The 13,480-nt window shown below is 39.7% G+C and overlaps 1 protein-coding gene across 2 annotated transcripts in view; it reads right to left on the bottom strand.

Moving 5' to 3' along the window:
* CORIN (corin, serine peptidase) overlaps positions 1 to 13,480 on the bottom strand; it is a 282,930-nt gene that overhangs the window by 28,685 nt on the left and 240,765 nt on the right. For both annotated transcript variants that reach the window (XM_044945906.2, XM_025290092.3), the window contains exon 17: positions 948 to 1,064. In XM_044945906.2, coding sequence (XP_044801841.2) covers positions 948 to 1,064 — 117 coding nt within the window. The remainder of the gene's footprint in view (positions 1 to 947; positions 1,065 to 13,480) is intronic.

Here is a 13,480-nt window from a genome sequence, read left to right as displayed (position 1 = left end):
ATGTCAAGACATCTAAAGAAAAATGACCCACCTTTTAATTTTCTTCTTTGAAATTCTTAAGAGGTGGTTTCTCTAGTACTAATTAAAAGCTTTGGAGTCATAAAAACTTGGTTTGAGTTCAGAGAATAGCACTTACCATTTGTGGGCTGTGAATCTGAGCAAGTTTTATGTAAATATTCTATAGCTATGCCCCTATAATGTCATAATTACTAAATGTGTTGCAGGGGGAAAGACAGGCGGAGGGGCCCGGCGGACAGACCGAGAAGAGCGGACATGCTCACCGGGAACGCCCGTCCCTCCTCCTGCACGGCGTAGGCTCGGCCCGGGAGAGCATGACCACAACACATCGATCGGTTGCACTTTCATGCCCTATAATGTCATAATCACTAAATGTGTTAATTCCCTCCATGTATCTTTCTCCTGCACCCCTGCCCATAGATGAGGGAGGCAACGCTTTTTAACATTCCACGATTTTTTTTTAGGGCAAATTTTTCAGAAGTGAATTTTCGAGGTTACTTGATTACAATTTCTTTGTGTGTCTGTTTTTTTCTCAGACTCTCCGAGTTTTATCAGCTGTCATTACTTCAATTTCTTCTGTTAACTAGTTCCATGTAGCATCTGTAGGAAGTGTAGACATTAAGAACTTATTTCAAACAGGATGTGAAAAACACTCCAAGATTAGAACCCAAGTTCCTCATCCTACACTATGATAGTTTCTGTAATCGTAATTTAAAAACGCAATTGGCCAAAAGAAAAAGATGTAAGTCTACAAAGAAGGAAAAAAGCCAAATGATGTTGAAATACAAATGTCCTTAGGTAGTCTATGGAAGTTCCTCTTTGATGTGACACATTTAGAATACCTTAGATTTGAAACAGAAGCAGGGCCCTGATGATAGACCTTTGCTCCATAATCCACTCTACACAGCTCTAGTGATGGGTTGTCTTACCCTTTTACCAGTAGTTCGTGCAAAGTTGTTGCATTAAGGCTCTCCCAGTTGGAGCGTAATATAAGCCACTGTTTGTCTTGCTCCTGTTCCTCTATCAATTTGGTCACAGATGGTTCCCTAATAGAAAGACAAATACCAGATAAGTATTCTAGTGCAATGATCTTTGACCAAGCAATATCATTATTGAGCACTTACTTTCAGTGGTAAAGAATCTGCCTGCCAATGTAGAAGATGTGGGCTCGATCTCTGGGTCAGGAAGATCCCCTGTAGAAGGAAATGGCAACCCACTCCAGTATTCTTGCCTGGAGAATTCCAGGGACAGAGGAGCCTGGGGGGCTACGTCCATGAGGTCGTAAAGGAGTCAGATAAGACTTAGCAACTAAACAACAACAATAACAACTCTTACAAAAAAGAAGCATTAAATTAATAATCAATATTTCAAGAGGGGGATTAGTATTCAAAAAAGTTTGCTATGGAATGTGATCAACAAGAGAAGTTACTAAAAGTATCCTGAAGCAATAAAGATCCACAATGTTATAGATATTTTAGTCACTCTCTGCTGAAATATATTTGTACATCTGAGGTGTTGGAATTCTAACATATGCCATGTAAAAGCCAATACTTGAAAAACAAGAGCAAGTTTTGGAAGGAATCAAAAGTAAATAAAATTTAATTGCCTGGAGTATTTTTTCATCTTCTTTTCTTATCTAGTGTAATCTTACAATAAAGCAATATCTTACAATAAGTAATAAGTAGAGAAAATCAATGGCTATTTAGTGTCTGTTTAGACAGTATAAAATTGTAGGTGGAATTTTTTCAACACACTGCAAAATATTTATGCAGTAAAAATTAGGAAGGACTCTAGGAAGCAGAGATAGTGGTGAGCATCATTTTGCTGTTTACCTATATTCTCACTCAGCTTCCACCACTACTCTGCTTTGAATGCCTCATTCAGGTATCACATAAATACAATTGCCCTGTAGCCAAGCTTTACAATTTTAAGTTTCCAAACTGTCTGGGTTTTTACGTAAAATATCCTATACTTCAAGAAATAGTTGGTTCACTTAGGCAATCCATATTTGAAGAAAATCTTTTGGATCTTTTTCATCTGATGCTATCACGGGTCGATGAGGTGGTGGAATTCATTTTAGACAGGAGGAAGGAGGGTTCCTTCTGAATCTGGAAGAAAGTAGGAAAGAAGGAAATAGGTACTTGGATTTGCAGATGGGGAGAGAATTCAAGAGAGTTCATGAGAGAATGCAAATCAGATAATCAGATGAGTTCAGTTCAGTTCAGTCCCCCAGTTGTATCCAACTCTTGTGACCCCATGGACTGCAGCATGCCAGGCTTCTCTGTCCATCACCAACTCCAGGAGTTTATCCAAACTCATGTCCATTGAGTCAGTGATGCCACCCAACCATGCTTATCCCCTGTTGTCCCCTTCTCCTCCCACCTTCAATCTTTCCCAGCATCAAGGTCTTTTCAAATGAGTCAGTTTTTTGCATCAGTTGGGCAAAGTATTGGAGTTTCAGCTTCAGCATCAGTCCTTCCAATGAATATTCAGGACTGATTTCCTTTAGGATGGACTGGTTAGATCTCCTTGCAGTCCAAGGGACTGTCAAGAGTCTTCTCCAACAACACAGTTCAAAAGCATCAATACTTTGGTGCTCAGCTTTCTTTATAGTCCATCTCTCACATCCATACATGACTACTGGGAAAACCATAGCTTTGACTAGATAGATCTTTGTTGACAAAGTAGTGTCTCTGCTTTTTAATATGCTGTCTAGGTTGGTCATAACTTTTCTTTCAAGGAGTAAGCATCTTTTAATTTCTTGGCTGCAGTCACCGTCTGCAGTGCTTTTGGAGCCCAAGAAAATAAAGTCTGTCACTGTTTCCCCATCTATTTGCCATGAAGTGACGGGACCAGATGCCATGATCTTAGTTTTCTGAATGTTGAATTTTAAGCCAACTTTACACTCTCCTCTTTCACTTTCATCAAGAGGTTCTTTAGTTCTTCCTTACTTTCTGCAATAAGGATGTTGTCATCTGCATATCTGAGGTTACTGATATTCCTCCTGGTAATCTTGATTCCAGCTTCTGCTTCATCCAGTCCAGCATTTTGCATGATGTACTCTGCATATAAGTTAAATAAGAACGATGACAATATACATCCTTGATATACTCCTTTCCTGATTTGGAACGAGTCTGTTGTTTCATGTCCAGTTCTAACTGTTGCTTCTTGACCTACAAACAGATTACACATGAGGCAATTCAGGCGGTCTGGTATTCCCAACTCTTTAAGTATTTTCCACAGTGTATTGTGATCCACACAGTCTAATGCTTTGGCATAGTCAATAAAGCAGAAGTAGATGTTTTTCTGGAACTCTCTTGCTTTTTCAATGACCCAATGGACGTTGGCAATTTGATCTCTGGTTCCTCTGCCTTTTCTAAATCCAGCTTGAACATCTGGAAGTTCACAGTTAATGTACTGTTGAAGCCTGACTTGAAGAACTTTGAGCTTTCCTTTACTAATGTGTGAGATGAGTGCAATTGTGCAGTAGTTTGAGCATTCTTTGGCATTGCCTTTCTTTGGGATTGGAATGAAAATTGACCTTTTCCAGTCCTGTGGCCACTGCTGAGTTTTCCAAATTTGCTGACATATTGAGTGCAGCACTTTCACAGCATCATCTTTCAGGATTTGAAATAGCTCAACTGGAATTCCATCACCTCCACTAGCTTTGTTCGTAGTGATGCTTCCTAAGGCCCGCTTGACTTCACATTCCAGGATGGCTGGCTCTAGGTGAGTGATCGTACCATCATGGTTATCTGTATCATGATATTTTTTGCATAGTTCTTCTGTGTATTTTTGCCACCTCTTCTTAATATCTTCTGCTTCTGTTAGGTCCATACCATTTCTGTTCTTTATTGTGCCCATCTCTGCATGAAATATTCCCTTGGTATCTCTAATTTTCTTGAAAAGATCTCTAGTCTTTCCCATTCTATTGTTTTCCTCTATTTCTTTGCACTAATCACTGAGGAAGGCTTTCTTATTTCTCCTTGCTATTCTTTGGAACTCTGCATTCAAATGGATATAGATTTCCTTTTCTCCTTTGACTTTTGCTTGTCTTTCTTTTCATAGATATTTGTAAGGACTCCTCGGACAACCATTTTGCCTTTTTGCATTTCTTTTTCTTGGGGGTGGTCTTGATCACGGCTTCCTGTACAATGTCATGAACCTCCATCCATAGTTCTTCAGGCACTCTGTCTATCAGATCTAATCCCTTGAATCTATTTGTCACTTCTACTGTATAATCGTAAGGAAATTTATTTAGATCATACCTGAATGGTCTAGTGGTTTTCCCCACTTTCTTCAATTTAAGTCTGAATTTGGCAATAAGGAGTTCATGATCTGAGCCACAGTCAGCTCCCAGTCTTGTTTTTGCTGACTGTATAGAGCTTCTCCATCTTTGGCTGCAAAGAATATAATCAATCTGATTTCGCTGTTGGCCATCTGGTGATACCCATGTGTAGAATCCTCTCTTGTGTTGTTGGAAGAGGGTGTTTGCTATGACCAGTGCATTCTCTTGGCAAAACTCTATTAGCCTTTGCCCTGCTTCATTCTGTACTCCAAGACCAAATTTGCCTGTTACTCCAGGTATTTCTTGACTTCCTACTTTTGCATTCTGGTCCCCTATAATGAAAAGGACATCTTTTTGTGGGTTAATTCTAGAAGGTCTTGTAGGTCTTCATCAGCTCAGTTCAGTTCAGTTGCTCAGTCATGTCCGACTCTTTGCAACCCTATGAATCACAGCACCCCAGGCCTCCCTGTCCATCACCAACTCCCAGAGTTCACTCATACTCATGTCCATCGAGTCGGTGATGCAATCCAGCCATCTCATCCTCTGTCATCCCCTTCTCCTCCTGCCCCCAATCCCTCCCAGCATCAGGGTCTTTTCCAATGAGTCAACTCTTCACATGAGGTGGCCAAAGTACTGGAGTTTCAGCTTCAGCATCAGTCCTTCCAATCAACACCCAGGACTGGTCTCCTTTAGGATGGACTGGTTGGATCTCCTTGCAGTCCAAGGGACTCTCAAGAGTCTTCTTCAACACCACATTCAAAAACATCAATTCTTCGGTGCTCAGCTCTTTTCACAGTCCAACTCTCACATCCATACATGACCACAGGAAAAACCATAGCCTTGACTAGACAAACCTTTGTTGGCAAAGTAATGTCTCTGCTTTTTAATATGCTAAGTTGGTCATAACTGTCCTTCCAAGGAGTAAGCGTCTTTTAATTTCATGGCTGCAGTCACCGTCTGCAGTGCTTTTGGAGCCCAAAAAAATAAAGCCTGACACTGTTTTCACTGTTTCCCCATCTATATCCCATGAATTGATGGGACCAGATGCCATGATCTTAGTTTTCTGAATGTTGAGCTTTAAGCCAACTTTTTCACTCTCCTCTTTCACTTTCATCAAGAGGCTTTTTAGTTCCTCTTCACTTTCTGCCATTAGGGTGGTGTCATCTGATATCTGAGGTTATTGATATTTCTCCTGGCAATCTTGATCCCAACTTGTGCTTCTTCCAGCCCAGCGTTTCTCATGATGTACTCTGCATATAAGTTAAATAAGCAGGGTGACAATATACAGCCTTGACGTACTCCTTTTCCTATTTGGAACCAGTCTGTTGTTCCATGTTCTGTTCTAACTATTGCTTCCTGACCTGCATACAGGTTTCTCAAGAGGCAGGTCAGATGGTCTGGTATTCCCATCTCTTTCAGAATTTTCCACAGTTTAAGTTCAGCTGCTTCAGCATTACTTGTCAGGGCTTAGACTTGGATTACTGTGATATCAAATGGTTTGCCTTGGAATCAAACAGAGATCATTCTGTCATTTTTGAGATTGCATCCAAGTACTGCATTTTTGACTTTTCTGTTGACTATGATGGCTACTCCATTTCTTCTATGGGATTCTTGCCTACAGTAGTAGATATAATGAGTTAAATTCACCCATTCCAGTCCATTTTAGTTCGCTGATTCCTAAAATGTTGACATTCACTCTTGCCATCTCCTGTTTGACCACTTCCAATTTGCCTTGATTCATGGACCTAACATTCCTCGTTCCTATGCAATATTGCTCTTTATAGCATCAGAGAGGTTAAAGCATCTGCCACCAATGTGGGAGACCCCTGGGTTGGGAAGATCCCCTGGAGAAGGAAATGATAACCCACTCCAGTATTCTTGCCTGGAGAATCCCATGGACAGAGAAGCCTGGTAAGGCTACATTCCATGGGGTTGCAAAGAGTCGGACACGACTGAGTGACTTCACTTTACTTTACTTCCATCACCAGTCACATCCACAACTGGGTGTTGTTTTTGCTTTGGCTCCATCCCTTCATTCTTTCTGGAGTTATTTCTCCACTGATCTCCAGTAGCATACTGGGCACCTACCGACCTGGGGAATTCATCTTTCTGTGTCCTATCTTTTTGCCTTTCCATACTGTTCATGTTTGGGTGTCTCCTGAGGAGGTACAGGTCAGCAGTGGACTGCTGCAGGGGCAGGGGCTCTGGGTGCAGTAGACATGGGCATAGCATAAGACCTCTTGGAGGAGGTCTCCATTAACCCCACCAAAGAGCCGCCAGAACTTACGCAGGACTGGGGAAACAGACTCTTGGAGGGCACAAACAGAATCTTGTGTGTACCAGGACCCAGGAGAAAGAAGCAGTGACCCCACAAGAGACTGACCCAGAATTGCCCATGAGCGTCCAAGAGTCTCTCACAGAGGTGTGGGTAGGTGGTGGCCTGCTGCAGGGTTGAGGGCAATGAGTGTAGCAGTGCCTGCATGGGACATTTTGAAGGAGGTTGCCATTATCTTCATTACCTCTACCATAGTTTGGCCTCAGGTCAAATAACAGGGAGGGAACACAGCCCCACCCTTCAACAGAAAATTGGATTAAAGATTTACTGAGCCCATCAGAACAAGACCTGGTTTTCCCCCTGTCAGTCTCTCCCATCAGGAAGCTTCCATAAGCCTCCTATCCTTCTCCATCAGAGGGCAGACAGACTGAAAAAACCACAATCACAGAAAACTAACCAATCTGATCACATGGACCACAGTCTTGTCTAACTCAATGAAACTATGAGCCATGCCATGTAGGGCCACCCAAGTCAGACAGGTCATGTTGGAGAGTTCTGACAAAACGTGGTCCACTGGAAAACAGAATGTCAAACCACTTCAATATTCTTGCCTTGAGAACCCCATGAACAGTATGATAATCAGATAGTCTCTACTTTTCATTTCAAGAAGGAGGGGAGATCCTCAGATGAAAGGTGGGGAGGGACAGTGGCAGGGGTGTGCAATGGTGAGGAAAGTGACATGTATATGAAGTTGCTCCCTGGTGGAGGTATTTGGAAAAACATATCAAACATAAAAGTATGGTGAGCAGCAGTGAGGATTCAAATGAACCTGGAAGCCTTGAAGTGGTAGTAGCACTAAGTCTGTGAGCTTAGCGACTTGCTCTTTTGATAATGGAATGTCATTTTTTTTTTTTTTTTTTTTTTTGCAAAAATAGGGAGAGAGCACAGGAAGGGAAGGAAAGTTAGATTCAGTGGCATTGAAAGAAAAGTTACCATTTCACCTGGTTACCATTATTTAAAAGTGACTGTAATCACAAAATAGAAAAAAACCCCTCATCAAATGTAGTTATTTTTAATAAAACCCTCTAACGACTTGAGGATAGAATAAGAGCCAAAAAATTAAAAACAAAACAGAGTTCTTCATAACAGATGAACTCTAATCATTTGACTTTTTTTTAATGGCATAACCCCCTCCCATACTTTAAGAAGCATTGCACAAGCTTTAATTGATTTAGGATCTTGAATGAACTGTTATATAATCTAATATGCCACAAAACTGACTGGAAAATGGGAATTTTTTTCCTTCATCAAAATGAGGCTGTGGCTTTCCAGTAATCCCAGAAGTGCTGTTTTTTGAAGGCACAGTGGGATGGAAGTAGAGAAATCAGAAGTCATGCATACCACTCAAGGTTTCAAGGTTTCTCTTAATACCTGCATCCTGAGAATTTCTGTCTGCAATAGAACAATCTGTGGCCTCCTAAATCCATGCATTTTATTGGCAAAAAGCCAAAGGAAGATCGGCTTCAGATCTGTTATTTAATGAAAACAGTCCTTAGGCAGATATTCACAGGGCAACAGGGACTCACATGAGGACGGTTTGGCGTAAGCATAGGATTCGCACTGAGGCTGGTTGGGAAAGTCACTGCAAAGGAACCAAGGTCCCTTCAATCGCCTTGAGGGATGTTTTTATTCGATTAGCCTCCAAGAAAGGCAATTTAGCCTGAACCTCTCAGTTACGTCAAATGGAAAACCTAAGAAATTCATCAAGAAGGGAGTATCATTACGAAAATTAGTTTCCCATGAAACTCTTAAACACTAGCACGCTTCTCAGCACTAGAAATGTCATCTTATCACCCATTAAAAAAAAATCGGTGAATCCATATGGCTCAACTTCTGCCATCATACAGAATCTGAGCATCTGTGTGGTTTCAACATTATTTCTTTAAATAATTTAAAAAATCATAAAAGTAACACTTATACATGGAAAAAATCCAAACATCATACAATGAAAAAATATTCTTCCCATCCAAGATGTATAAAATCACCACTGTAAATAGCATTTGAGTATCCTTGCCAAGCACTGTCTATAACGCTTGTATCCCTCTGTTTTTAGTCTATATACATTTCTGGGAGATAGTGACAGACAGGGAAGCCTGGTGTGCTGCAGTTCATGGGGTCGCAAAGGGTCGGACATGACTTAGTGACTGAACAGTATTGTTTTGTATGGTGTTGACGCTTTCATTTAAGGATCTATCTTGGAAGTCTTTGCATAGTAATAGATAGATAATATTAATAATGATATTAATAACTATTACTTATTTTCTATAGGCAACACACTATAAGATTAACTTATTTTATATTATTTAATCCTCTCAACAACTTTGTGAATTATGTATGTACATGTGAAAGTCTCTCAGTAGTGTCTGACTCTTTGCAATCCCATGGACTATAGCCTGCCAGGCTCCTCTTTCCATGGGATTCTCCAGGCAAGAATTCCGGAGCGGGTTGCCATTTCCTCCTCCAGGGGATCTCCTGACCCAGGAATTGAACCCAGGTCTCCCACATTGCAAGTGGATTATTTACCGTCTGAGCCACCAGGGAAGTATACTTTATTGTTATTCACCATTTTGGAAATGAAAAAATTGAGGCAAAGAGAGAATACAAAATTTTCCACAGGTCACACAGATCTGATATTGCATCCCTTGGTCTGACATCAGAGTACCTCTTCTAACACTGTGAGCACCATGCAGCCCTCCTCTTGTTCAGAACACACGCCATGTTCTCTCCATAGCTGCATAGGGTTCCGTTACATGCACGTACATTTACTTCACCAATCCTCTATTGTGACCATTTCCAATTTGGAGTTATAATGAAAAAGCAGCAGTTAACACCTTAACCACTCACCTTTGCCCACATGCATAAATGTGACTTGAGAATAAATTCCTAGAAATAAAACTATTGAATCAAAATGTAAATTTTTGATGAATAGTATGAATTTCCCCTTCAGAGAGTAATGCCAGTTTACAAACTTATCAAGACAAGGTGTGCCTATACATCTTAATTTTTATAACTACACATATAATGTAAGCCATGCTATGAAAATACATCTGGAACTTAACTACTCAAATTTTGTTTATGCATTGGTAATTAGTTTGATGTATAATTTTCATTTTATATCAAGAGAAATAGAAATCCTCTTGAGTAGAGACCAAAAGAGCAAAACAATACATTTCAAGTGATGAAACATCAGAGTCACTATATCTTAAGGTGTCTATGCAGGGAATGAAGTCTCATGCTTCTAGAGCAACCATGAAATCATATGTAGAGATGAAAATTCAAACCAGAATCTATTCCAATGCCCTCTTGTGACTGTGTGAGAAAACTAAGACCCAGGTATAGACCTTTCCCAAACACTTGTGGGGCCCAGAGCAACAGTATAGATAGAGGCCAATATACTACATCATTCTCAAAAATTCTCCAAGCGAGGCTTCAACAGTGTGTGAACCGAGAAATTCCAGATGTTCAAGCTGGATTTAGAAAAGGCAGAGGAACCAGAGATCAAATTGTCAACATCCACTGGATCATAGAAAAAGCAAGACAGTTTCAGAAAAATATCTACTTCTGCTTTATTGACTATGCCAAAGCCTTTGACTGTGTGAATCACAATACACTGTACAAAATTCTTAAAGAGATGGGAATACCAGATCACCTTACCTGCCCCCTGAGAAATCTGTATGCAGGTCAAAAAGCAACAGTTAGAACCGGACATGGAACAATGGACTGGTTCCAAATTGGGAAAGGAGTATGTCAAGGCTGTATGTTGTCACCCTGTTTATTTAACTTATGTACAGAGTACATCATGAGAAATGCCGGGCTGGATGAATCATAAGCTGGAATCAAGATTGCTGGGAGAAATATCAGTAACCTCAGATATGCAGATGACACCATCCTTATGGCAGAAAGTGAAGAGGAGCTAAAAAGCCTCTTGATGAAAGTGAAAGAGGAGAGTGAAAACGTTGGTGTAAAACTCAACATTCAGAAAACTAAGATCATGGCATCTGGTCCCATCGCTTCATGGCAAATAGATGGGGAAACAATGGAAACCATGACAGACTTTTTTTTCTTGGGCTCCAAAAGCACTGCAGATGGTGACTGGCTCCATGAAATTAAAAGACACTTGCTCCTTGGAAGAAAAGCTATCACCAACCTAGACAGCATATTAAAAAGCAGAGACATTAGTTTGCCAACAAAGGTCCATCTAGTCAAAGCTATGGTTTTTCCAGTAGTCATGAATGGATGTGAGAGTTCAACCATAAAGAAAGCTGAGCACCATAGAATTGATGCTTTTGAACTGTGTTGTTGGAGAAGACTCTTGACATTCCCTTGGACTGCAAGGAAATCCAACCAGTCAATTCTAAAATAAATCAGACCTGAATATTCATTGGAAGGACTGAAGCTGAAGCTGAAGCTACAATACTTTGGCCATCTGATGCGAAGAACTGACTTATTTGAAAAGACCCTGATGCTGGGGAAGATTGAAGGTGGGAGGAGAAGGGAATGACAGAGGATAAGATGGTTAGATGGCATCACCGACCTGATGGACATGAATTTGAGCAAGCTCTGGGAGTTGGTGATGGACAGGGAAGCCTGGTGTGTTGTAGCCCATGGGGTTGTAAAGAGTCAGACATGACTGAGTGACTGAACTGAACTGATACTATATCATATTAGGTAATATATTAGATATTATAATTTTAGTTAACAAGCTGTTAAAGAAAATTATTCTATCTTTCCATTTTGATCAAGATAACTTTCAAGTCAAATATAGAAAGAAAGCTTGGACTCCTTAAGTCAGTGGTTTTCAAACCTTGGCATTCATTAGAATCACTAGAGGACCAGTGACAACAAAGGTTGTTGACCCCATACCTAGACTCCTAGGTTTGATAAGTCTGAGATGAGGCTCCTAAATTGCCCTATCTAAGATGACCCCAGGTGATACAGATGCTGTGGCCTGAGACCACACTTTGAATACAGTGCATCGGACTCCAGGTGGGCACACCTCTTGATGGACAGACTCTATGCCCCATGAGGTGAGGCATAGCTGAGGAGAAAGACCACAGTGGTCCCTCTAAATCAGGCTTTCTCACCCTTGGCACTACTGACATTTGATGCCAGATAATTATTTGCTATATGGGGCTGTCCTGAGCACTGTAGGGTGTTTAGCATCACCCCTGGTTTCTACCCACAAGATGCCAATATCTCCACGCCACTCCTGGACTGCCAAAAGGTCTACTGACAATTCCAAATGTCCCCTTGGGGCAAGGTCACCGCTGGGTGAGAAACACTGCTCCAAGTCCTGGGCTCCAGCACAAGGCCCCTCTGCTCTGGATCTAAAGGCAGCACTGCACACAAATGCAAGAGATTTTCACTCCAATTTGCTTCTTGAAATGTGTGGCCATAAGACACATATAAAAATTGTATAACATAAACCCACCCCACTTCTACTGAAATGAGAAGATACAACATACCTAGGATTCCAAATCATCCTGATATTCTGAAAGGAATTCTGTAAGGCTTAGGTGAATAATCAGATCTCTAGATAACATGGCCTATTTTTATCACATTCTCAGGTTACTTGGTATTTAGTAATAAGGCATATCTTCCTTGTGTTACAATTATGTTAGGACCAATTACCTAAAAAATGAAGCACAAACTCCTTAAAGTCGAGGGCTTCTTTACTTCTGACAGCAACACAGTAGCGCAGGACTTACCTAGACTTACCTTCCATTGCAGTGGAAGGAGGAGGACTGCTCTATAGTATCTGTTGCTTGGGGAAAGCATGAGTCTCCGACCTTGGGGACTGATGGTTAGTCTTGAAATACAAATGCCTTGTGTGGTGGATATATTATTTGCAATTCTAAATATCCTCTTCAGAACTTGGAAATTTTCTATTAACTATTTTATATCTGATTTCAAAAATCTTTTCTTATACCCTGTCATGTTATTATCTCTATTTGGTTCCTATAGATAACATGTTAGTAGTAAAAGATAGTAAAATTATTTTGCCAGGTAGAAGGATGGTTTAGAAATACTGATGGAAAGGCATCATGAGTTTCAAACACACTCCAGTGAACATGACGATAGAATCATTTTTCTGGTTAGATAGCTGAGCTTATGCTTTATTCAACAAAGACTGCCATCAACAGAAATGTTTCAAAGAAAACCATAAAGTCTGAATTATTTTCCCAGTAAATTAAGCAGTTAAAAATATTTTTATTGTATATAATCTTTACTGAAAATATATATTTTCATTCATTTGTCTACCTCAGAGGTAGAGTATAATAATTGTATTAGGCCATGATTTATAGGTAGAAGTGACAAAAACCATCTATAAACAAAAAGAAGAAGTAATAGATTATAAAATTAAATTATAACAGGTTCATATTTCATAAAATAAATCAATGGAACTAAATAATTCATTTCTAATATAAAGTTATAAAACTGTACCTATTAAATATGCATTATTATTTTTTTTTAATTTTATTTTATTTTTAAACTTTACATAATTGTATTAGTTTTGCCAAATATCAAAATGAATCCGCCACAGGTATACATGAATTTAAAAATAAAACTAACAAATAAAGCACTATTTAGAATAAACACCAGTAAAAGTATAAAAATAAACCAGTCATAAAATTTTAAAGTCATTTGATCATCTATAAGAATTCAAACTTATAAAACAAACTCAATAATTGGTGTCAGACTGTAAGTATATTTTTGAGCATAAGTACATACCTCTTTCAGAATCTATAGTAGACCAAGTATTTCCTTCTAGCTATTTTATCTCAAAAAAAAATCCCATTTCTTTTTTGATACGTTGGATGAAAACTTTGGGGACAGTT

This window comes from Bubalus bubalis, chromosome 7, assembly GCF_019923935.1.
Source record: "Bubalus bubalis isolate 160015118507 breed Murrah chromosome 7, NDDB_SH_1, whole genome shotgun sequence".
NCBI lineage: Eukaryota > Metazoa > Chordata > Mammalia > Artiodactyla > Bovidae > Bubalus > Bubalus bubalis.
The sequence above is the reverse complement of the archived record's forward strand: the minus strand, read 5'-3'. Positions and strand labels throughout refer to the sequence as shown.